Source organism: Garra rufa, chromosome 1 (assembly GCF_049309525.1).
Source record: "Garra rufa chromosome 1, GarRuf1.0, whole genome shotgun sequence".
NCBI lineage: Eukaryota > Metazoa > Chordata > Actinopteri > Cypriniformes > Cyprinidae > Garra > Garra rufa.
This window is the reverse complement of record NC_133361.1, coordinates 22632552-22658755: the sequence shown is the minus strand read 5'-3', so window position 1 is coordinate 22658755 and position 26204 is coordinate 22632552. Positions and strand designations below refer to the sequence as shown.

At 39.1% G+C, this 26204-nt stretch overlaps 1 protein-coding gene across 1 annotated transcript; it reads left to right on the top strand.

Annotated features, from left to right (window-relative positions):
- Window positions 1-1719: 1719 nt before the first annotated feature.
- On the top strand, window positions 1720-23551 carry wizb (WIZ zinc finger b). The gene is made up of 16 exons (XM_073837522.1): window positions 1720-1867; window positions 3778-3955; window positions 4367-4451; window positions 4583-4737; window positions 5404-6891; window positions 8695-9177; window positions 9296-9655; window positions 13386-13523; window positions 14043-14612; window positions 14933-15394; window positions 15502-16017; window positions 16122-16658; window positions 17004-17215; window positions 17338-17629; window positions 17723-17885; window positions 20876-23551. The coding sequence occupies exons 1-16, from the start codon at window positions 1763-1765 to the stop codon at window positions 21204-21206; spliced, it is 6075 nt and encodes a 2024-aa protein (XP_073693623.1). The 5' UTR covers window positions 1720-1762; the 3' UTR covers window positions 21207-23551.
- The last annotated feature ends 2653 nt before the right edge of the window (window positions 23552-26204 follow it).

Here is a 26204-nt window from a genome sequence, read left to right as displayed (position 1 = left end):
GGTTTTATTCAGTAGCTTCCCTGCAGAAAAAAAAAAACAGCATATGCTGGTTAGGTATGTTTTGTTGCTGGGATTCTGGTTTTAGCTGGTTCATGCTGGTCCTTTGCTGGTTTATGCTGGCCTTTGCTGGTTTATGCTGGTCCTTGACCAGCAACATGACCAGCATAAACCAGCTATGGACCAGCATAAACCAGAAAAGGACCAGCATAAACCAGCAAAGGATCAGCATAAACCAGCAAAGGATCAGCATAAACCAGCTAAAACCAGCATCCCAGCACCAAAACATACCTAACCAGCATATGCTGTTTTTTTCAGCAGGGTTTTTCACTTGCTCAGGAGCAAACACCCTTCTCCATCCCAAACTCCTCATTTTGCGATAGTCTACTTTGAATCAGTCTCCTTTTATCTCAAATTATGTGTTACACTTAAAGTATCATTAATGATATCTGCTTTGTTTTGTTCTGTTTACCCTAAGGGGATATTATTGCTGCTCTCCTTGCTCATTCATGACAGGCTGCATGAATGGGCAGGGAGTTTTTTTTTTTTTTTTGCTCAGAACTATACAGCCAAACCAAACTGGATGCTAATAGTGGTTCTGACAGAACTCTAGATATGTAACATACCTGATGTTTACTTCATTCATGTAACAGATTTTTAACACTTAACTTTTAATAATCTTATAAAAATTAATATCATATTATGTATTATATACAATACATAAATGCCCATATACATTATTACAATATCTCTTTTTCACCGTTTTATATATTCAACGTCTATTTAAAATGATTAAACTATTTTACAATTTCGAACCATATTAAAATGAGTGACATTTTGCCCTCTACACACTAACAACCGGCTGAAGTAGTCTGCTAAACACCGCGCGGGCAACAACGCCGTTGTTCCCGCACAGATCTGGTGTCGTTCATCTCTCTCAACCTGCTGTGAAAGAGTTACAGCGTGGCTGATACATAAACTCCATTCCCCTCCCCACCAACGTCACCATCTCTCCGAAACTAACAACATGGAGTCCGGTGTTTAGAGTGCAAAGGCGGTCTTCACCGTTAGCTAAACCTACATGCTTTTCCCGGTGTTCCTGAGGGAAGGCAGCGACGCTCCGGGACGCATAAAACGCAACGCACACATGCTCCATTAGCGCCTGTGCGTTCGTGCCACTTGAATCCATATTAGACATGGATAGAGCGATGTGATTGGACGCAGAAGATTCCAAAGACAGGCCGCTTTCCGTGAGTGTTGCACAATTCCATCCTCGCCGCACACATCCAGAGAGATGTTTAACAGATTGTGTTCCGAGAGAAGGACGGCGTGTGCGGATAGTCCAGTCTTGACATGTTAAGTTATAAACGCATGTGAGCTGCATAGACAAGCCCCGTTATTTAGGGAGCCGGTGTGTTTTTTTCCCCAGTAAAAACGGCCTCTTTCGATATTATCAACATGGGAAATGAGGCATGATAAAATAGGTCAGGCAGAGTGACACTCCTCAGAAAGATTTAGTTATTCAAATGCACTTTTCAAAGGTTGGATTGCACAGAACACTATTATTTATCACTAAATTTACCTCTTGAGTTTATAAACCTGCCAGGTTTTCTTTAAAGGCGCCATAGTTTGACTTTTGTGGCATGCAGATGGTCAGTTTTTACGTTTTAACTTCTGTATGCTTGTTCAGAAATTGAATTACTCTTCGTAATGTAGGACAGGAGAGGTGGACTGCAGTTGCACCCAAGCCAGTGCACCAGGGACCATGGAGCCTGAGGATGATCTCTCAACCAGGGACCCCCAAGATCTGATGTCCAGTCAAGGGCTACTGCCTTCAACGTCCACCTCCTTGCTCAACTGCTCCTTCCTGGTATAGAAAAGACCCTTTGCTGCATCACAATTAGCCTACTTACAGTCAAATCAAAATTCGACACTTTTAACATTTTTCACATTATTAGTTTATTCGCTATAGTTTAGAAAATGGCAATAAAATATGACACGAACTCAAGAGTCAGAACAAATTCATCTTGATAATGTCAGCTAACTTTGATAGAAAGGTATGTAACATAACATGGTCAGGTCAAAGTGTCAAATCTAATTTTTAGTCCACTGTATGAAGAATTTGGGTGTGATATGTCACAGTTTACTTTATTTTGCTATCCTCAGTAACATAAATGATTTATAGTGTCCTGCACTCACAAGTAAAAAAAATATCAAAAATTACATCTGAGGTCTGAATATTTTTTGGTTTGACTGTATACTATGCCCTTAAAGTATGTACTCTTTTTGTGAAGAAAGATGCATACTTTTGAGTGAGTACCAGAAACTGTGGGAGATACTAGTTTGTCATAATTTTGTCACTTAGTTACATGCATCCTGTCACTGTTTAAACTGCACTGTCAATCATCTTCTCACAGTTAACATCCTCCACATTACATTTAATTTAATTTCCTTACTTGTTAGAAATGAAACAGCATGTTGGTCTGCCAGTCGCAGTTCTGTCGTGCCGAGAGCTCGCATGCGTTTGCATAATGACATTTAAAAGCTGATGACTAAATATGTTTTTAAAAAGCTCACGATTTAAAAATGAAACTTTCCAATGAAATAAAATAATGTATTTTTTAAATGTTATTCTATGAAAGTATATTGGAGGGAGATGACATGGTTTAATACTTTTAAAGTATAATTATCTTTTAATGTGATTACAGTTGAAGTCAAAGGTTTACATACACCTTGCAGAATCTGCAAAATGTTAATTATTTTACCAAAATCATACAAAATGCATGTTATTTTTTATTTAGTACTGACCTGAATAAGTTATTTCACATAAAAGATGTTTACATATTGTTCAAAAGAGAAAATATAAAATATTAATTGAATTTTTAAAAATGTCCCTGTTCAAAAGTTTACACACACACTTATTCATAATACTGTGTTACCAGTGTTTTGTTTGTTTAGTGACAGTTGTTCATGAGTCCCTTGTTTGTCCTGAATAGTTAAACTCTGCCTGCTGTTCTACAGAAAAATCCTTCAGGTCCCACATTTTTAGTTTTTTTTTTTTTCAGATTTTTTGTGTATTTAAACCCTTTCCAACAATAACTGTATGATTTTGAGATCCATCTTTTCACACTGAGGACAACTGAGGGACGCGTATGCAGCAATTACCGAAGGTTTAAAAGCTCACTGATGCTCCAGAAGGAAACATGATGCATTAAGATCCAGGTGTGAAAACTTTTGAACAGAATGAAGATTTTTCTTATTTTGCCTAAATAATTTTTTTTTTTATTTAGTACTACCCTTCAGAAACCACAGAAGATACGTACATGTTTCTCAGAAGACAAAAAAGTTAAATTTACCCTGATCTTCAAATGTAAAAAGTTTTCAGCTCATCTCTTAATCCATTGGTGTTCCTTCTGAAGCATCAGTGAGCATTTGAATCTTCTGTAATAGTTGCATATGAGTATCTAACTTGAATGGGGTCATTTTTATAAATTATTTTCTTTTGTGGACTATATGTAAACGTCTTTTATGTGAAATATCTTATTCAGGTCAGTACTAAATAAAAACAACATTCATTTGAATAATTCCTCTTATTTTGGTAAAATAATTAACATTTTGCAAATTCTGCAAGGTGTAAACTTATGACTTCAACTGTGTATACATTTTTGATTTATCTTTGAACAATCAGTGTACAGCAGTGTGGGAACCTTGCAAAATGTTATTTCTCCCCTAAACAGAAATATGTAATGTTGGACTTGTTTCAACCCTCTGAACTCACAGGGGGGGTTATTGCATTGCGATGACATGGAGAAGGGTGATGGAAATGGAGATTCGGACAGTCCAAAATGCTTTTTCCCCACACTGGAGCATTGTGGTAAAGTACAGAGAAGTCCACGATCTTCGGCCTTTCCCTCATCTCTTACATGGGACTCGGACTCAGAGAAAGAAACCTTGGATGGTAATTGTCTCTCTGATTCATTCTTACATTCAAGTCAGTAAAAAATACATGCACGTTTGAATCATACACCCTCAGAAAGATGGTACAAATGCTGTCACCAGTGGCATTACCTTTTCAAAATGTATACTTTTGTACTTTTGAGGTACCAGTATGCACCCTATAGGTACAAAAGTGCACCTTTTTAAAAGGTACCGCCACACTGACAACTTTTGTAAGAAACTCAGACTGACTGGGAATGGGAATTTGCAATGATTCAGCTAGTTTCTATGTTTGTACTGTGAAACGTCTCTCTGTGAACAGCGTTAATGGTTTTGTTTGTCTACATGCTATATAGCTGTGAGTCTACTGCTTTCTGTTAAGTCATGTGTATATTGTTTGTGTTCCTGTGTGTTTTCCAATGGTTTATGTCAGAGGAAGAACTTCAGCACTTTTCTAACCCTCATGGTCTGGCTGCTCACAGCCCCGGCAGTCCCACCTCTGGACAACAAGAAGACAGGTGAGATACACATGATTATACCGAAAAACAGGTTTACAGAAAGGTGCAGTTTTTTTAAACATTGAGGGGTTCGATGGAGATAAATATCAAGCTGTAACCTTTTTATAAATTTTAAATTCCTATGCTTGCAGATTTGACATTGATTCGTGCCAAGAACCTCTGGAAACCAAGCATTTATTTATTGAGAAGATCCCACTTGCCCCCCTGGGGCTGGAGAATCAAGGAGATGTTACACACAAGGAGCCGAAAACTACAGATTCCAGCCTACCGAAACGTACAGCTAAATGTAAAAATAAGCTTAAAGTACCTCAATGCATGTTTCGATTAGGGTTGGGCGATGTCTACAGTGACATCGGGGGGCGGGGAGCCACTAAAAAGACATGGTTAGTCGCTTGCTAGTAGTAGCCTCATACATTACAGTTCAAATTTCACTTTCCACATAAACGTAAAAGGAGAGATAACTGAGATGACCCAATGATTTCCTCTGCTTTCTACTGCCCTGTCTGAATAACAGTGTAAAAAGCCCATAAATATAACTTTAAAAAAATCTAATCTTGTAAAAATGTTAATACACAGAGTAAGTGTAAAAAAAAAAATCTTTTGAATAAAAGTTAAAAGCGAGCGCGCTTTCGAAAGCGTTTTCATTGCCCCGCATATTAACAGCGAGTTCCTGATATAATGATTTACCCACAATATAATTGCAAGAGAAAGTACTGAAGTATATATATATATTTTTCCATCTTGTATTCATTCCATTTAGAGGTTTTGTAGTACACGTCATTTCCTTTGCGGAATTGGTATTCAGATTCGACGGGTTGCGGGACAGGGGGTAACATTTGATGTCTGTCAGCTGTCGTCTATCGGCCCAACCCTAGTTTTGATTCATGTCAATCACACCAAGTCATGTAAAAAAATACTTAAGTCAATAAAACTTTTTGCTATTTATTTGCAGTGGAACAAGACAAAGTGAGCCATCTACCAGATACTACACCAAAAGAGAGATGCCAAAAAAAGAAATATGAACGGAAAATGCTTAATAGTAGAGGGCAGGAAGAGAAGAACACCAAAGAGCCTGATGTATACACTTTCCCAGGAGACTCTGAGCCAGAGAGTCCACCGCCTGGACCTTGGGCACATTGCACCTTCATCCAGCGTCGAAGAAAGAAGAGGGTCATATTGAGGCCTTTCTCTGGCTTAGACACTTGGCAACGCACAACAGGAACCGGCAGAAGAACCAGAGGAAAACCCTCAGGAGCAAAGGAGCGTAAGAAAACCACAAAGGTTGTGGGAGGGATATTTGAATTTACAGAAGAAAAGGAGGAGAAGGTACGAGGAAGGCAGAGGTCAGTAGTAGACCACCAACTGGATGGAGGCCTCTCCCAAGATATTTTTACATGTGTAGAATGTAGCATTTACTTCAAGAAACGTGCCCATCTACGTGAACACATGCGAGAGCATGGCCAGGTTGGTAAATCTGGGAAGAAATGGCAAGGTGGAGAGAAAGACTCTTTTAGCGGACTTACTAAAAATGCTTTTGAATGTATTGAGTGCGGTCTGGAGTTTGTAGACAAGGTACTGCTACTAGATCATCAGCGGTGCCATGAGGAGTCACGGCAGAAAATCCTTGAAGAGATTGGAAAATTAAACGAGGGGGACAAGCGGATGGCAGAGCAAGCCAGTTGCAGTAAGGCATCGGCGCCAGTCATCCAAGAGTCAACTGAGGTCAGCCAATTTGTGTGTCTTAAGTGCAACTTTAGCTCTGATTTGCCTGAAGAGCTTGCTGAGCATGCCAAGACGCACAACACCCGAAGAAGGGCTGGTGTCTCTCGGACCTCACCCCGCTTTCAACAGAAGTCCTGCAAGAAAGGACAAGTTCAGTCCTCTGCAGATGATCCGTCAGCTCTTGCCACGCCACCTCTCAACAAGAGGTACCCCATCCGAGCATCCAAAAAGTCTAAAGAAGCACAGCCTGAAACAGGTGGACAGAGTCCACAGGTGGACTCTAGTTCAATTTCTTGTCAAAGTTCTTCTGCAACCCCAGGAGAGGCCACAGACCAACCTGATAACGCAACTCTGCTTGAAAATACAGACCCAGCGGAGGAGTTGAGACAAACAGAAGAGCCCAGGACAACTGTGGCTAATCCTGTGGAAGAGAATGTTCCACAATCTCAGCATCTCATGTCGTCTCTGCCCAATCCAAAGGCTGCTCCACGGCGTAAGGATGTGGCATTCAAGAGCTTAGGGAATAAACGCTCAGGCCGGGGCGGAAGAGGTAAACCGGGGCGCACAAGAGCGAGTACAAGACTGGATTCCAAGTCCACCACTACTCCTGTTATGACAAAACAAGTGAAAATCTTAAACCAGACCGAAGATAAAAGCCAGAAAGAAGACATTCCAACACCAGAACCGGAAATTGATCCAAAACAAGACTCCAAAACAGGTAAGTCAATAACAGGTTATATCACTAATACCAGTCAAGGCTTAGCCTTGTAGCTAAACTGGCAAGGTGGCAACAATGTCAAGACCTCCATGCCCAGAGAACAGGAATATATACACTGCATCTACATTTTTCTTCTCGTAAGAGTGATGTGCCCATTTGTATATTTCAGAGGTCTGCTTTCCGGTCTTATCCGCATCCAGCTATTTTTTTGCTTGGTATTGAAAATGGCTGTGTCTTACCATATTATTTTAATGTATTATCTTAATTATGAGCACACTGGTTTGTAGTGCAACAGTTTTACCGTTTACTGCACGTTGTTATTCTTCTTGTTATTTCCCCATGGTGGTTAATGAACCAGAAGTCTCACCCATAGGCTTACTTCTGTGTTAAAGAAAAAGATGGATAAAACTTGAAAGCCTTAAAAGTTGTGTTGGATAAGGTTTTTTTGCGAAAAGCATAAAGGTAAATGTAGTAAGTAAATGCTAACATGTAGCATTATCAACAGCCATTTGTGTCAAGTAAACTATACTTACCAATGGCACATTTACATACGAAAAAAGAGAGGCTGCAAAATATCATAAACTAATGATATATTTACAATTAAATTATTAATGCATTTTCAGAAAAGTCTGTATTTTTCATCTCACCATCTCTTTATAACACTGTCACATTAAATAATACTGCCATTAACCACCACAACAGGGCAATGAGAATTTGCTTTCGCAATTCCAGTTTCATATAGACAAAATCTGAATAAATACATTATCTGTACTCTTTGGTCTTGTAGTGATGCATGTGTATGTGCACTGTATGTATCGTTGTGGTATTGTGATGTCTTGGATTTAATGTGCCAGAACCATCCTTGAGCCAAAATTTGTGTAGTCCTTCTCAGTTTAAATGGCCACTGGTTAAAAGAGTGTGGTAATTCTCCCCATTCCACTGGCCAGGTATTATAATTCCGAGGTGTTACTTTCTGTTCGGTTGGCCGATGCTCACTATTAGCCACTGTCGGTGGTGTACAGTCTTCCTTCCTTCCATTTTTCCCAAACAGTTAACCCAGCCGGTGGCCATAGTCAGCAAGGACCAATACTTGAATGGGGGGCAAATAGCAAGCTTCTAGAAGAGTCATTGTAGGCCATAAACTTGGGGAAATCCCAGGTTTTGCGCTGGTCTGAACCTGGTCCCTTCCCCTGCAGACCCTGTGGAGGTACCTGCCCTGGCCTTGCAGCTGAAGAGCAGCTTCTCAGCCAGTCTCCGAGGGGAAGCAGAGAGGCTGGGTTTGCATGAGGGGCAGCAAGCCCAGCTAAGAAACGAGTTGCCCCTCGTCCTCATACAGTCTCTCAGCTCTGACCTCCAAACTCCCCTCTCATGCAGCAGGGTGATGGGTGAGTGATGAGCAGAGCTACAGAGATCTTAAATGGTTGCAGAGTAGTCAGGCCAAGCTGTTCCTTTTGCATACAGTGAGCCCAAAAAATAAGAATTCTGTCAATATTTACTCACCCTTATGTTCCCCAATACTTTTAACTTGTTGGAGCCCCTATCACTGATAAAAAGTAGCATGAACATTCTTCACAATACCTTGTTTGATGTTTCATAGGAAGTTATTTAAGTTTAGAACAACATGAGGGTGAATAAAAGATGACAGACTTTTCATTTTTAATCAACTATTCCATTAACTCAGCTTGTCACCATTCTCATTGCATCCCCCATACATTTTGCTTGCACTCAACCATTAAACTGTGCAATACTGGTCTTGATGTGTTCAACTGTTGAACACTCTGTAACACATTAACCCCACCCCAGGGACGGAGCCATTTGCCAATGCTCCAGATATCAAAGCCAACTCCTCCTCGCCAAAGAAGAACAGCAAAAAGCTTGAAGCACAAGAGGAGGAACACAAACTCAAAGAAGACAAATCTGATAGTCAGGAAAAGAGTGGAGAAAACACACGTGTTGCTGCAAAACTGGAGAATGATGATGATGATAATGATGATGATGATGATATTGATGAAGATGACGAAGATGAAGAGGACGTTGTTAGTCGTCTCATTGGTGCATTAACTGAGGAAGACGATGAAGATGATGATAGAGATGGGTTGTTGAAGAGTGTGGAAAGAAAATGCCCTTATTGCCCAGATCGATTTCATAATGGCATTGGACTGGCCAATCATGTTAGGGGTCACTTGAACAGAGTGGGTGTCAGTTACAATGTCAGGCACTTTATCTCCCCAGAAGAGGTCAATGCCATTGAGAAGAAATTCTCCTACCAGAAAAAGAAGAAAAAAGGTGAGGATGCTTTCAACCTACTATTGTTAATGTTTCTTTAAGTTTAATTACCTACCACACAGAACCAAAGGATGGTGTAACTTGTTTTTGATGTTCTTCTCTCTATTGCTACTTCCAGTAGCCAACTTTGACCCGTCAACCTTCAGTGTAATGAGATGTGAGTTCTGCAGTGCAGGCTTTGACACCAGGGCTGGTCTCTCCAGTCATGCCAGAGCCCATCTCAGAGATTTTGGCATCACCAACTGGGAAGTCACGGTTTCTCCCATTAATATTCTCAGAGAGCTCTTTGCCAAGCATCCAGATCTTGTTCTACCCACTCATACGCTCCAGTCAAGTCAAGAGCAAAGCTCTGATGAAGAGCAAGAGTGCATGAAAGATATGAAGGATGAGGAGAACATGACAGGAGAACTCGCCACTCTTTCCTCTAACTCTCCAAAACGGCGCTGGAAGGAAGAGCTCAATATCAGTGAACTGGAGGGTAAGTGTATGGGATTTACTTCTGCTTGATTTCTCAAAAACTTTGAAGGATTAAGTCACGAGTCATGTCATAGTTCTTGCTTGATAAGTTCTTTATATGTTAGAAAATTGTTTTGAAAAATGCTCTGCATATATTTCAGAATCTAGATTATGGCCATATTGGAGATACTTGGATGTAAACAACAGCATGGATTGCATGGTTAATATATTACAGAATATGTTGTTCTGCTAATTTATGCTGTCTAAACCACGGAAAGCTTCATGTGGAAGCTTTTAAATCATGTAGAGAAGGACTTAGTAAGCCGGAAAGTGTTCTATAATTTGGATACAGTTAATAGGTGGTAAAGATACGTACGAAGAGTATTAATTAAGATAGTCAAATATTTCACCTGCCTGACTGGAAATGATAAGAACAAACTCAAATGTTGTCAAGATTCTTGCCCTGGAAATCCTGGTTCAGTTTGGCCAAAACACAAACGCCTTTTGTTCCTCAGACAGTTTTTTGCACTCTTCTCCTTGAATAACTCACCATTCTCAGCAGCAATAATCAACAGAAAAATTGCGGGTTTGGTTCAGTTCAGTGACAGATTGTTTACGGTTTGTGCCACCAATATGACTGATTGATGACGTGTCGTAAAAACACTATTTCTCTCACTACTCAAATGCAAGCTTATTTGTACAAAAGGTCAGCTGTTCTTTTATTCTTTATGCACTTTGAAATGTTGTGAAGTTATGCTAGATACGTTTTTTGCACAAACTTGTGGAGTTCACGCTTAGGCAAAGTGCATGCTGGCATTAAAGCAAAGATCATTTAAAAACGTAAATTGTAAAATCAAAATAAAACAGCTGTTAACTCAGACAAACCTGTTGTTTTGTAATATAGTTGGTTGCAATTAGTCAGGTTGTTTTTTTATAGTTTTATCGCCAAAGTTGATCTATTTTAAAAACTATCACTCTTAAGTTTAATTGCAGTCACAAATTGAGATTTGCACCCTTAGGGTGCTAAGGTGGGCTGTTACTCCCCTTAACATTTTCTCTGTGCAATATGGTGCTTGAGAGAAAAAAGTTGTACAAAAGGTCAGATGTTCTTTGATTCTTTTGAAGCACAGGATGCTCTTTGAAACGTTAAGTTATGCTAGATACGTATTTGCACAAACTTGTGGAATCCATGCTTAGGTGCAAAGTGCATGATGTTATTAAAGCAAAGATCATTTAAAAACTTAAATTGTATTCATAATGTAATTTCTGAAAGAAATGTTTGTTATTGCATTAACAAAACTAGTTAACAAGATTAGTTTCACTGTAGTGGTTTCACTTGTTTTGTTTCTCAGTCATTTTTCTTGTTTAAATGTCTTTTCAAACATTGATGAAACAATGTGTTTATACATAAATTGTGTTGCTGCTTGCTCAAAAGTAGATTTTCCATTGAAAAAAATAGCCTTTACTTCATATGCTTTGTGGTCAGAAGTTCAAAATACACTTAAGAGAAACCTCAAAAGCAACTGCACGCCTTGGGATTGTTGTAATGCTGTAAGGGGCAGTTGTGAAAGCAGTTGTAAAGATTTTTGAACGGTGCTAATTTCTTAATGCAATCTTCATGTCTGGCATTTAATATTTTGCCTAGTCTCCGCCTTTATTCGGTTCGTCACGCCTTGGTGCGTTAGTGCATGTGTGCGGGGCAAAATGGCTGCTTCCACCTCCCCGCAGACACAAACAATAGCGGAAAAATTGTCTGACTGTAGGTGCTGTAATAAGTCCGATGCGCTGCAGCCGCTGAATGGTGAGTGCATGCACTTCCGCGCCGTGCATGAGGATGCATGAGAGATGCATAAGCTCAGAGCTTCGCCACTTTTAAAGCTGGCATTGCATGCAATCGTGTTAACATTTTAGACAAGCTCCTGTCATACCCGATGTGCGTTTTAAATCACTGATGCCAGGAATGGTCCAGTGAGACAGGAGTGCACGTACGAAAGCGACTCATTCCCCTACTGTCTGAACACTTTTCGATCTAAAAAGTAACGATACGTGACATTTTGCGCTCAGGTGTTTAATAAAAGCAGTTTTTCATGTCCTGTCAAAACGACGGCTTATTTTTTCAATGCATATGTCTTTATGATTGCCGAAATTAGGCTGAGTCTTCGCCATTTTACTTGAGGTGCTTTTTAATGTTGAAATGGAGCGCGGCAACGCTTTTTTCTTGCTTCTTATTTCTTTTTCACAGAAGCGCACTTTCACAAAAACATTTTTGAAAAGAAAACGTCAGCGCTACTTCTTTTATGTTGTCCTGGATAAGTTATTAAACGGTGGATTTTCGTGTTTAATTTAATGCCTTTTGTCTCTTTATTGTCTGGTTATTTCATGGAGGGTATGCCATCACAGTGAATTTTCATTTTCAGTCTGAGGAGAAAAAGGGCTGATGTTGCTAGAATTGTGTCTAGGACAGATCAAATGACAGAACAGAAACGCCCACCGCAGGAACGCGTTCACAGCTTATTATATTGAATATGCTGAGAAGAGCAAGACCAGCAGGAGCTTCAAAAGAAAATCACAGTGCTGCTTGACTGTAGACCTGCTGAATTTACCTCTGGAGTGAATGAAGTATCAGTCTGTATGTTTATCTAATAGTTAGACTAAATGAAGCAAAATAAAACAACTGTTAAGTCAGACAAACCTGTTGTTTTTTTAATCTAGTTGGTTGCGGTTAGTCAGCATTGCTTTAGTTGTTCTTTAGTTTTATCGCCAGAGTCTGTCTATTTTAAAAACTCTCTGTCATTAAGTTTAATTGCTGCCACAAATTACACAAATTACAATCAAAGAGCCAATCTGGCTGTACTCCTTTTAACATTTTCTCTGTGCAATATGGTGCTTGAGAGAAAAAAAAAGAAGAAAAAAAAAGTTTAGTCACAGATGAATTTGTTACAGTTTTGGCAAAAGAATTGTGAGACTGTCATGAAATACGATTGGAAATTGTGACGTTTATAATCTCAGAGGAAAATTTTATGTGAATTTTAAAGGTTATTAAAAGTTTTAAATTATTTATTTTATGGTTCTTTTGCTGAAATTGAAACCAAACTATGCATTCTCTAACTATGCATGCAAATATGCATATATTTAAAATACATTTATTTCATACTAAGTATAGTTCAAATCTATTAACATATTTACTGACATATCGCTTTAGGCTTACGGATATAAAAATTTGAATTAAACTTTACTTATGCACAATGCGCATTTCTCAATATTAAGCCTAAAATGTGTTTTAATGTCACTATTGATGAGGATTGTGTGATCTTTGAATAATATCAGTCTTTAAATGCAACATATTTGAAGTGTGAAGCACAATTAAAGTGCATTAAATACAAAATGTAATCATTCCAGTTGAGCTTTTAAGTGTACCAGTTTAGTTTACTAAAAGTACAGTTGCAGGGTATTTTTTATTAAGTACATAAATGTGTATGAAGTATACATAGCATAAAATAAATGTATTTCAAATACATGTAAGTATATTAATTTTTCACTAGGGTTGTGATTGTCCTAGTTTCTGTCCCCATAATGAGGAAAATATTTAGCAGATGTCTTTTAACTGATAATCTTGCAGAACCACCTGGCCAGGTAATTAAGCGTGAATTAATTATAAATAGATTTATTTTATTTGTTCTGTGCATTACAGTTTTTAGAGGGAAAAGTTCATTTAAAATTTAAAAATGTTGTCTCTGTCTATGCATATTCAGGTGGGGAGGAGGCAGAGGATGGGGAAGAGGAAGAAGAGGAGGCCCAAATGCCTATTACAGATAAATTGGCCACAAGTCAAGGAGAAAAGACCCTGTTCTCTATTGAGGAACAGAGCCCTGAATCCAAAGAGACAGACGGTATGGGTAATAAAAATTCATACAGGTTTGGAATGATTTGATAGTGAGTAAATATGCACAGGAATGTTCATTTTTGGATGAAGTAATCCTTTAAAAACAACTTGCACTAGAAACATAAGTGTCTAGTGTTAGTTGCATGAACATACAAAACTAGTAAAATATTGAGAAAATCACCTTTAAAGTAGTCCAAATGAAGTTCTTAGCAATGCATATTACTAATCAAAAAATTAAGTTTTGATATATTTACGATGGGAAATTTATGATTTTTATTTAATTTCAAACTGATTTTTGGCGTTAAAGAAAAATCAACAATTTTGACCTATACAGTGTATTGTTGGCATAATTGCTACAAATATACTTTTGCTGCTATTTGTTTTGATTTCCACAGTCTATAGTCAGCAAAGGTATATTAACTGCTTAGTCAATAAAGAAAAAAAAAATTGGTTAGCAGTCCCATCTGTCAAAATGCATGAAGTGGAATGTAGATAGTCTCTGAATCACCTTTTCTCTGTTTGACAGGCTCTAACCTGTTAAAATGTGAGTTTTGTGGTGCTACCTTTGAGACTCGTCGTGGTTTGTCTAGCCATGCCCGTTCTCACTTACGCCAGCTCGGCATCGGCATGTCGGAGAACAGTGGCGCGCCCATTGATCTCCTCTACCAGATCACTAAGGAACGCTCCAGTGATGCACACTTTACTGGCACCTCCCCTACTGCGGAATCACCTAAGAAGCCCCAGCACCATGTCCCTATTGTTCCAATACCTAGCCCTACAAAAGATGTTGAAACTGAAGAAGGACTGCTGGACACCAAGCCCCCTGTCCCGTTCTCTATTGCAGGCTCCGCTATTAAAGTTTCCTCTTCCCCAAATACTCACTCTGTAGCTGGCTCTCTGCCTTCCTCTCCATTTGTAAAGTCTCGGTCCCCTTCCCCAGTGCTGAGAAAGGCTCCCATCTCTTCCCTACTACCTGTGTCTTCCCCACTGCGATCCCAGGAGCATAAGACCTTAGGAAAGAACCAGTCTACAAACCTCTCCAGTCCGAACAAACCATTCTGGGCACCGCAAGAGACAGATGCCCCATTGAATCTTAGTAAGAACGCATTTAATGTACTAAATACTAATAAAGATGATTTGTTTTGTAGTGTTGTGGTCATCAGTTTGTTCCTCCTGCACAGGGGTGTCAAAAATCGGTCCTAGAGAGCCACTAGCTCCAACCCCAATTAAACAACCCTGACCAAGCAAACTAGTATGCCTAGAAGGTATAAATTGGAAGGTCTCCAGGAAGGTCTTTTGGGACTCTGCAGGACAGTGGCCCTCCAGGATTGAGTTTGGACACCCCTGCTCTTACGCATTTATTGTCTGTCCTTACAATCGCTTTAACTTTTATATTCCTCTCACATTCTTTTCCAGCAATGGACATGGACTCTAAAGACATCATTTGCCAGTTGTGTGGTGCATGGTTTGAAACAAGAAAAGGCCTCTCGAGTCATGCTCGTGCCCATTTGCGGCATTTTGGGATTGAGTACTCGGAGTCCAAGGGCTCCCCCATTGATTTACTCAACCGGTTCATCTTGACTGATGACTTTAAGCACAGAGCAAATTCTTTTCTCTCAGATGGTGCAGAGGACCTGAGGTCTAAGAAGACCAGCATGACTTCCCTTCTACCCTCCACTTCCACTTCTCCTAAGAGATCTCTTCCCTCCAGCCCTGTCCTATATAAAACGGCAACTTCTTCTTTGAGGACAACAGTTGGCTCCAAAGCTACCTCCTCTTCTACCCACCCCTTATTGGGTCCACCCCCAAAAAAGCTGAAACCCTCCTCTTTACAGGTCCTTCGTTTCAGTAGTGGGGAAGTGATGTCCTTTCCTATAGGTAACAACTTTTATGTGATTTTGCATGTTGCCTCCTCAATTATATAAGGTAATTTACACACCTAAACTGACTTAAGTCTGATAAACTGTTCTGTACACTTCCTCCAGAGCCAATGAAAGACGTGGGCTGTGAATTCTGTGGAGAACTTTTTGAGAACCGCAAAGGACTCTCCAGTCATGCTCGCTCCCATCTGCGCCAACTTGGGATCACTGAATGGTCTGTGAATGGCTCACCTATTGACACGCTAAAAGAGATTATAGTCCGTCGAGGCCTACCGTCCATCATGCCTCTGAAGTCCCCCAAATCCCCCTCTTCTTCTCCGAGCCCAGGACTGCCTCGGCCCACACTCCAGTCCTCTTCTCCACCAGGGAATGTGCTTGGGCGTCTGCCTTTCCACTTTGCCCAAACACCAAGCCATGACCAGCCTTCTACCCGCAAAATGTCTCCGTCGACATCTACTGCCAGTTCTTCCCCAATTGTAGAGCTGGTTAAACCAAAACCAGAGCCTGAAATTGTAGAGGTTACCATGAAAGGATCAGACATGGGAATAAATGAAAGCTACAACCAAGAGCCACTACATTCCAGTTTAAACACTTCAGACAATGTTTATCCAGTCAACTTGGGTATGTTTTTTGTTTGTTTGTTTACTTTAAGCATTTTCTGTGTTTATAATGGATGAATCATTCCCAGCTCAATCTGTTGTCTTTTTACTGTTTTTCTCGTACAGTTATGACTCAGGAGAAGGAACCTTCCCGTGATATTCGCTGTGAGTTCTGTGGCGAATTCTTCGAAAACCGCAAAGGCCTCTCAAGCCACGCACGTTCACACTTGAGGCATATGGGTATCACAGAGTGGTCTGTGAATGGCTCACCTATTGACACGCTGTGGGAAGTCATGAGGAGGCAAGGCACTACCCCTGCATCTGTTGCCTTGGGCATAAAGGAGGAACCGGGACAGGATGGTGGAATTTCATTGAACAGTCCAAGTTATCAGTCCTCTGCCCTGTCCCGCAAGTCACCTCTTAACCTGCTCCACTCTGGGTCGCGCCTCCATAAGCATGGGCTGGGAAGTGTTGCCTTATCCTCCACCTCACCTGTAGGGAAGATTTTTGGAGTGTCTTCACTGAAGAAGAAGGTGATGGTAGAGGAGGGACAGCCAGGAGAAAAAGCACTACTTATCCAATCTAAAAACTTCTCGCCACCCCCACAGGACTATTCCTTTAAGGGTAAAGCCTCAGTGGAGAAGCATGGGGTAGGCCACATGGGTAAGGGTGTATTTTTGCATAACTCCTTATTTGGTTCTTTTCCATGATATTGTTTGAGGACTATTTGTAGTGCAGTGCCTGTGTTGCTTTCACGTTTGCAGAAGAATGACTCTCAAATAAATAAAAGACCTCAATTCAGAATTCCAGGTCTTAAAATAGATTCGTTCGTGTTGGTGGTCATAAGTAAAAAATTATATCAAAACTGAGCCTACTTGCTTTTTTTAGATGTTCTGGTCTTATTGTGAACTACTCATTGTTTGCATGTTTGGCACATTTTTTCCGTGTTTCAGAATAGTCTCAAGAACAATCTGACTTCATCTTTTGTTTTTTGTTTTTTCTTTTCAGATGCCAGTTGTGAACTCTGTGGATTCTACTTTGAGAACCGGAAGGCACTGGCCAGTCACGCTCGAGCACATTTACGACAGTTTGGCGTGACGGAGTGGTGTGTAAATGGTTCGCCTATCGAGACGCTGAGTGCCTGGATACGCAGCCGTCCACAGAAGGCAGCAGAGATGCAGCAAAGTTATGCACAAGGAGCTCGCTATGCCCAAAAGAAAGTATGAAAGCAACTGAATTATTTACTACCCCACCCAGTCATTGCAACTCTGTACTGTCTAGCTGTGAAAGTTTAAAGGGCTTGATTTTTAATATTAATTAAAATGGCTGTAATCTTTTGCAGAGATGCAGTTCCGTTCTCCCACCGTCCTGCGACTCTGACCCTACAACTCCTGTTTCCCAAAAGCCCTCTGTGGCCAAATGGGCATCTCTCACTTTGCCTCAAAAGAGAGCAATTGGACGAGATGTCAACAGTTGTTCCTGGGGGTTGTCATCACGGGGAACAGACGCAAAAAGCAGGAGTGGAAGTTCCACTCAGCATAGCCTTATTCCACAGCCTGGCGGTCATCATTCCAATAATGCACTACCACATGCGCAGGTGGCGCATAGTGAACTCAACGTGCGTTTACCACGAGGTCTGAGAACAACTTCACCTTAATCTCTTCCTATTCCTTTTCGCCTATCTGCCTGCAAAATTGTACCTAATTTGCAAATTTCTTTCTGTTAAGGATTTGAGAGACGGCCACTTAAACACCCGTCACATGCTGAAGGAGGCGAGGGAGAAAGTGGCCCGCCGAAACCTCGCTCCAGTACCGTTCCTGCCCTTGTGCCAAAGCCCCCCTCCACCCCACTGGTTAGACTTGTGGGTAAAATTTACTCACTCAAGTGCCGGTGAGTTGCATATTAAATCTGTACTTGCATATTAGATCTATTCCATAACCTAGTGAGCTGCCTTGATGTCTAGAATGCTAACCAAAATGGAAACTTGTAAGTGATCTGTTTTAGAACAATCTAGAACTTTAGCCCTGATGCCTTTAAGGCTTTTAGTAGACCACAGCTACTGAAAGAGTTTACAAACTGCAGAGACAAAAAATGCTAGATGCCATCCTGGCAGTATGTAAAGGAGTTTATCAGGTAGCACCAGTAGCTCACCAAGTGCAATCATTTCACGTCATTGAAATAATGGCGTCTCCCCCTTAATCCAAAATCTGTATAAAACATTGTGTATTTGTTAAATAACATAAATCCTTCATGGGATTTCCTACCACATATTTCAGTATGAGACATTATTTATGTTATATTAAGCTATACAAGTCTTAAAACCCAGGGTTCCCTTAAAAAATTTGGTAGAATAGTCCACTTAATTAGGGTTCGAGTGCATTGCACTGAAACCCTATTGTAATTGTTAGAATAGTCACGGATTAGCGACCTCCACGTAAAGCTAGAAGTATAAAGTAAAGTCGTAGAAACTTGAAACTTGGAGGGTTGGTAGTACTCCCATCGCCTACAACAGTGTTTCCCAAACTTTTTTTCTGGGGACCCACATTTTAAAGTCGATAAATCCTTGTGACCCAATAAACATTAGGCCCATATATTTCATATATCACGAAGAGAATTTATGCATTAACAAAATATGTATGACCATTTTTAAGGTCATGCTTCCACTTAACTATTTAAAAGAGATACAGATATTTGACAAAGCACATTTTTTTTATTTAAGTAAACTGCAGATTTGCAGAAAATGTTGTTTACCACAAACACAATATTTATCCGTTATTTTGATATCAAATCAAAAAGTGCTTTTTCAGCATTGTGATCCTCTTTTATCACAGTACACTAATACAATAACAGACATATTCACGTTTAAACTCAATAAAAACAACGTATTATTCAATGCACTTGACTTCTAGATTTGTATATTAAGTTGCTCGAGCAAGTTGCAACACATTTAAACACAACATAGGGAGGCTATAGCTTCCTTTTTTTAATTAAAAATTGGGCTATCAAAAAATATTTTAATTAAAACTTACCACAGACAGAAACAGTCGGCTCTCATGCTTTTCTTTCGCATTAAATCTTTATTAAAAACAATCCTTTTAAAGAACTTTTCTACCTGGACAAGTGCACGTATTATGTTCCCTTTTTCTTTAAAACTGCATTTTTGCTTATTTTAAACCTAGCCAAAAAGCCACGTGTTGACTGTGAAACAGTGGATTTCATTTATATGCATTTATGGGACATTTTCGTGTCAATCCATGTTCATTTTTACAGCGAACAATGCGCTGTCACTTTAATTCAGCGCTTGCAGCTCAGAAAAAAATAGATTCTGCCGAAATGATCGCTGCTCTGCTGCAAACGCACTGCTTCTGGGACGTACTGCTGGACAGCAGTGCAGTGTGAACGCTCCAGGGTGCGAAAAAAAATACGCAACGCATACGCACTGCAGACGGAGTATGTGTGAAACAGGCGATGCAGAGCGCAGCTAAAGAACAACAACAAAAAAAGAAAGCAGAAGAAGAAGAAAACGACGAGCTCCCTCGTGCGGCTAATAGGTGAACTACACATATAAATTTTAATCAAGAGTATATAGCGCACTGAAAAAGAGTGCTCGACTTGGCGACCCATACAAAATCTCCCGCGACCCACCCGCCTTTGGGAATGACTGGCCTACAACATGACCAAGGCTCGCCCCAATCGGCCTGACGGGGGCGCAACCGTGATCAAAAGTCGAAATCGCTCATAACTCCTAAACTGTCAGTTGCAGGTTCAAGTGTCTTATGTCGTTGGAATCCTTGGGTCAGATTCTATCGAGCATGGCAAATTTTCAGGTATTTTGGATTTTGGACTAGTCCTAGGTTTTTTGCCTCACCGGAACTAAACCAGTGCAGAGAGATTCTCTGGGGAGCGAATATCAATAAATATATATATATAAAAAAAGGATTTTCGACGACACACCATCGCAAAGGGTGCCAAAATGCTTAAAAGAGGCAGGGCCACTTTTAGTAAAATGCCTATAACTCATGAACAGAATGAGATCTTCGCCAAACTCAGAACACTTATGTAAGAGCTCAATTTAAAGTCACAGGACAAAAATCGCAGAGCTTGGCCACTTGGTGGCGCTATAAGAAGGAAAAAACATAAAAGTGGTTATACCTACACAACCATTTGTCCTATCAACATGAAAATTGCTGTGCACAGTCTTGGTCAAAATTGCCACAAGCATCTATAAGGACATTTGTGCATCTCCAAAAAACACTACCGCCATTGGCCGATGAAGTTTGAGCACCTATTAGACATGGTTAACGGAGGCCGATTGGAATGAAACTTGGTGGGCCTGTTTGAATTACGGCCCCAAAGGTCTGTGAAAAGTTTGTAAGAAATTGGCCACTTTTCTTGAAGAAAATTGGCAATTGTAAGAAATTGGCCATTGTTTTTCGCACATACCCACGATATTCATTTCATATGACAGAACTCCTCATTACGGAAAACTTTGCCTTTAAAACCACTACTGTCAATCAAACCGTTTGTTAAATGATTGAGAAGATGTAAAAAACACTGCAGTAACACTCTCTGGACTCTAGGCCAATAATTATCAAAAAACGTGGAAAGTTAACCTTTTGGGAAGCGATAACGGGGTTGTTAAGAAAAGTGGCCTGTCCGAATTTACCCAAAATTCTATAAAGCCTAAAGAAAAACTCAAAACTTAATAAAACCTGGTGAGCACATGCAACATGTGATTCTAAACAAGCATGCAAAGTTTCAAGGAGATTGGACCACAGATGGCGCTATAACAGTACTATGTTACAAACCATAATATTACTATGGTAAATTACCTGTATTTGCCAACCAACTATCGCTTATTTGTAAATGATTTCTTTTAGGTTCTGTGACGTGGAGTTCCACGGCCCTCTCTCGGTACAGGAGGACTGGATCAGGCACCTCCAGCAGCACATCCTCAATCTTAACTACAACAAGACTGCATCGCCCGCAAACGACACTCCCGCCCAAAGTGACACTCCTGATCCCAAGCCCCTAGTCTCAGCTGCTACCTCCACTTCCACTACGACCACAGCTCCCACCACGACCCCATCCACGCCCTCCCCAAAGCCCACAGCTACGCCTACATCGGCCTCCACACCTACACCTGCTCCCAACCAAGCCTCAGCAGGGCGCCCTGCCACAGCAGAGCCAATTCCTTCTCCTGCTAATTAGGCCGTGTGTCCTTCCTGCATATGTATGAGATGCCATCATCTTCACCGGTTATTTCCATAATTTGTTTCTGCATTACTCATCTTTGATTCTTTCAATTTCTGATCAAAGGGAGAGATTTTTTTTTAAGAATCTCAGCTAGCAACCCACTTACCCTGACCTACATCACGAGCATCTGTTATGATTCAGGCGTGAGGTAGGTGTGTTGCCATGACAGTTCTTATCTCCCTTTTGTCTCGTAAGGATTGATCGGTATTTAAGAACAAGAAAAAGTCAAAGTATAAGCATATATATGCTTTGATTGTTTCGAAAAGCAGAATGAGTATGTAGTGAGTTCGGTTTTGTAAGCTATTTGGCTCTTATTCCCAATGCCTAATATTTATTGTTCAAAATGAACTCGCAAAACAGTTTAGCTTACCAATTGTCGACAAATCAGAGGATTACAATCAAAAAGACACAGATGTATAAAACTCAACCTTAAATGGTTTCACTATGGAGCACTTAAACAAAAGGCCTTGGCCCCCTTGAAACAAGGCGTATCTGTTTCTAGCATTTGCAAGATAATTGACTACAAGCTTTGTATCAAAAGGTACAAAACATTACGCCACAGATGGGTTTGTGTCCAAAAAGAAAAAGCCTTTTCTTTTCTGTTAACGTTCCCCCGCAATCTTGGCGTTGATAATCTCGTCAAGTTGAATCTTGCCACTTATCAGTCAATGATCAAATTTGTCTGGAACCAATTGCTGCTAAATATTTAAATAAGCTAAGCACACTTAGTTAAACGCATCGTTTTAGCACATGACCAACATTTGTACAAAGTAAGCATGCACAAATTCTGCCATGCCTTCAACCATACGTATTTATGCCTTCGTTGCTTTTTTGTATGGCACGTTATTTTGTAGCGCATTTGCACAAGCTTATGCGATGCTTTGCATAATGCTTTGATGAATCCGATCCTAGATCACTCTCCATTTTCACAGCAGCTTTCTCGTTGTGCTTGGCACAAAGCAAACTCCAAATTAAACAGCCGACGCAGCTGTCTAAAAGTCTTCTAGGTTGCTTTTTAAATGATGATGCTCTTTGAGAAATTGCCTTGATGGCCTGAAGTATTTTATTGCTTTTTTTCCAGATGCGTTTCAAGCCCAAAATTTATTGCTGACTGAACTGAGCTATTTGGCTACACTACATTTGAATGTTTCACAAGAGTAAAAAGTTAATGCACTTTTGTCTGCAAAGAATTAGGGAGCGTTTGTGTGTTCAAACTCTTGTATATATATTTACATATATATATATATTTTGTTTGTCAATGACGCTTTTTTCCTAAAAAGGTTTTTCCCTGTACCAATTTGAAGGCATTTTCACAAAAATGTGAACTGTAGAAATTTACCAGTGACAGAATGTGCCAAAGAGAACGTCACACATGTCTCGTAGCTTTTTTGCAAGTCCTTTGTTTTTGTTTTTGAGCAGTAGATGGCGGCAGATTTGCTGCTGTGGATTTGCTTTAAAAAATATATAGAAACTGACAGTTGAGTTGTACTGTGTGAGTATAGCGTACTATACAAGTACACCATACTCGTGGTGCCAGGACTTGACTATTTTCACCGCAAATGCGGTGACTGCCTCTGACATTCGAGTGCTTTTGGTTCAATTTCCATATCTGCACAGGAAAGCAATAACAAACCGATCCGCTACGGATGTTTGTTCCAGCTTTCATGATTTCACTCTGACTGTTAGGCTTTTAGTATTCCAAAAGGGAATATTATTGATATATCTAACCTAACATATGTATAGACAAGAAGAAGATATTAACAGTTTAACACTTCAAATGTGATCTTGATCATTGTGAATTTATTTTGATTTTTAATGCTGTGTATTTTTAAATAAGACGTGCGTTCCTTTACTTGCAGTTACAAACCAGTGGAATAGATCAGTGTTTTATTTTTTATCCTGTCAGTTTCTCTTTTAAGATACAGTACATTGGTGCTCATGCGGATGAGTGGATGTGAATGGGTTTTTAATTGAAGATTGTTCCAAAGGGAGATTGTCAAGTCCTTCGCGCAAGGACTCTAAACACGTGTCTTAAATGCGACTGCTCTCTGTACATTATGTTATTGGTTAGTTGGGTCATTTTGTGACTGTTGCCCAGTCGGCATGTGCTTTACAGCTGATGGTGTACGTTCTCTTAAAGATCTCCTCAGCTGGTCTCTGTACAAGTATTTGTGTGTATGAGAGAGACGAAAGGACTTTTTGTGGCTGAACGAGAGAAATGCCATGGAAGTGTTGACCAGAGGAAGATTCGTGTGAATCTGCTCTTGAATGAAATTCATTAAATGTGATCTGAAATCTCAGCGAGTTGTGCACGCATTATTTTTTGAGTCATAACTCAGGAGGATGACTAACAACCATAGATATAAATACGCTAACAACGACCAAGTGTAACGTTCCTTTGCATGCGTCTTATCAGCGTCGGGGCTGTTGCAAACAGTGCAATAGCAAAACAAACAGCTAGTAAATGGTTACAGTGGACGCAATGGGAACACAGTGATAACAAGCTTCCTGAACTGCTGTACTATATTTGTAAAATGTGTGCCGCTTTTCATGAATAGGGCACAAATGCCATTATTTATAGTAACAGCTATATGTTACGTAAACTACTGGTATTACGTAAAATTAGCTTGCCATAAAAAGCATTTTTGAACTCACTGTACCTTGGCCTAGGCCAAAATCAACATGGGGATTAGGTCTTTCCAGTCTATCCAATTAAAATCATATAGCGTCATAATTTTAATGATCTGTTTTGAGATTCATTTCACTGTGGTACAAAAATCACAAACGTAACCCCTTAAATTTTGTTGTGTTAACGTTTGTCAAGCTCAACCATTTCCACTCTATTACATGAGTCAAGAAAGGTGATGTAATCGATTTGTCAGGTCTATTAAAATTAGGAACCAACATGTAGTCCTAAACTAGTCAGGCTTTAATCTGAGGTAAATCTTTGTCCTATTTACCCATTTTGGCATTTTATTTTATTTTATTTTATTGTTTTTAATTTACACAGTGTAATTTTAGTAACAGTTTACAATAAGTTTCCATTTGTTGACATTAATTACATGAACAAACAATGAAAATAGTTGAAAATAGCTTTTCTTAATTTGTTGATTTCAACCAAAATTAAAACCAAAAGTTGTATCAGATAATAGTATTTAATAGATCTGAGCTAACATGAATTAAAAATGAAGTGTCATATTTTTACTAACCAATGTTAACAAAGATTAACACATACATTCTTAAAAATAAAGGTTCCAAAAAAAATAAAAAAAATAATAATAATAATAAAAAAAATTTGGTTCCCCAAAGAACCTTTCAGTAAAAAGTTTCCAAAAGAACCATTTTGAAGAACATTTTAAAAAATCTAAAGAACCTTTTATGCATTTGAAAGGATTCATGGACGTTGAAGGTTCTTCACAGTATCTTTGATGCCAATAAAGAACCTTTCTTTTTAAGAGCGTACTATAACAAAACGATTGCTTATTATTGGTTAATGCATTACTAACATTAATGTGGTTAAATAATTGTAAACTGTTACAACAATTTGTTTAGCTGTTCCTGGTGTACTGATTTATTATATTATTTTATTTTTACGTTAAGGTGAATAAATGTCAAGCCTAGAACCAAATTAGCTAAGCTCTACTGGATTTTATTTTATTTTAAACATGATTTAGATACGCTACCAGTCAAAAGTTTTTGAACAGTACGATTTCTACTGTTTTTTTAAGTCTCTTCTGCTCACCAAGCCTGCATTTATTTGATCCAAAATACATCGAAAGCAGTACTATTTTGAGATATTTTTACTTTTTAAAATAGCTGTTTTCTATTTGAATATATTTTAAAATGTAATTTATTCCTGTGATTTCAAAGCTGAATTTTCAGCATCATTATTCCAGTCTTTAGTGTCACATGATCCTTCAAAAATCTTTCTAATATGCAGATTTGCTGCTCAAGAAACATTTATTATTATTGTTTACATCAATATTTAAAATAGTTGAGTAATTATTTTTTAGGATTCTTCGATGAATAGACAGATTCAAAGATCAGCATTTATTTGAAATAAAAAGCTTTTGTAACATTCAAAAGCTTGGAGTCAGTATAATTATTTATTTTTTATTTATTTCTTTTTTGCTTCAAATTGATCAAAAGTGATGATAAAGATGTATAATGTTACAAAAGATTTCTATTTTAGACAAGTGCTGTTCTTCTGAACTTTCTATTCATCAAAGAAACCTGAACAAATTCTACTTGGCTGTTTTCAACTTAATAATAATAAAATTATTATTAGTAGTATTATTATTAGCAGCAGCAGCAAATCAGAATATTACAATGATTTCTGAAGGATTATGTGACTGGAGTAATACTGCTAAAAAATCAGCTTTGATATCACAGGAATAAATGACATTTTAAAATAAATTCAAATAGTAAAAATATTTCAAAATTCTGCTGTTTCTGCTGTACTTTGGATCAGATAAATGCAGGCTTGGTGAGCAGAATAGACTTCTCTATCATTAAAAATCATTAAAAAAATCTTACTGTCCAAAAACTTTTGACTGGTAATGTATGTTCTCATACATATGAAGCTAAAATGCTGAAAAAAGAAAGATAATATATTTTTAGGATTTTTAAAAAGTGTTTCAGACTTGAGTGCACATTATGTATGCCAAGTAAATGTGGAACATGTTACAAACACACACCAGAGGGTCGCGCTCTTGAGCTACAGATCGTAACACGCATTCAGACGTCTTGCCAACCTATGAATCAGCCACTTACGAAGTAATTGGCCTATCATTTGCTCACCTGGGATTTTAAGTTGGGGTAAAACATGATAACATGAAACATTATGTCAATATTTGTATTTTTTGTCACAGCATTACTGTAGTTTTTCTCCATAGCTGGGTGTTTCCAGCGGGTTTTGATGGCAGGAAGTATGGGAAGCATTCCATGTTCGGT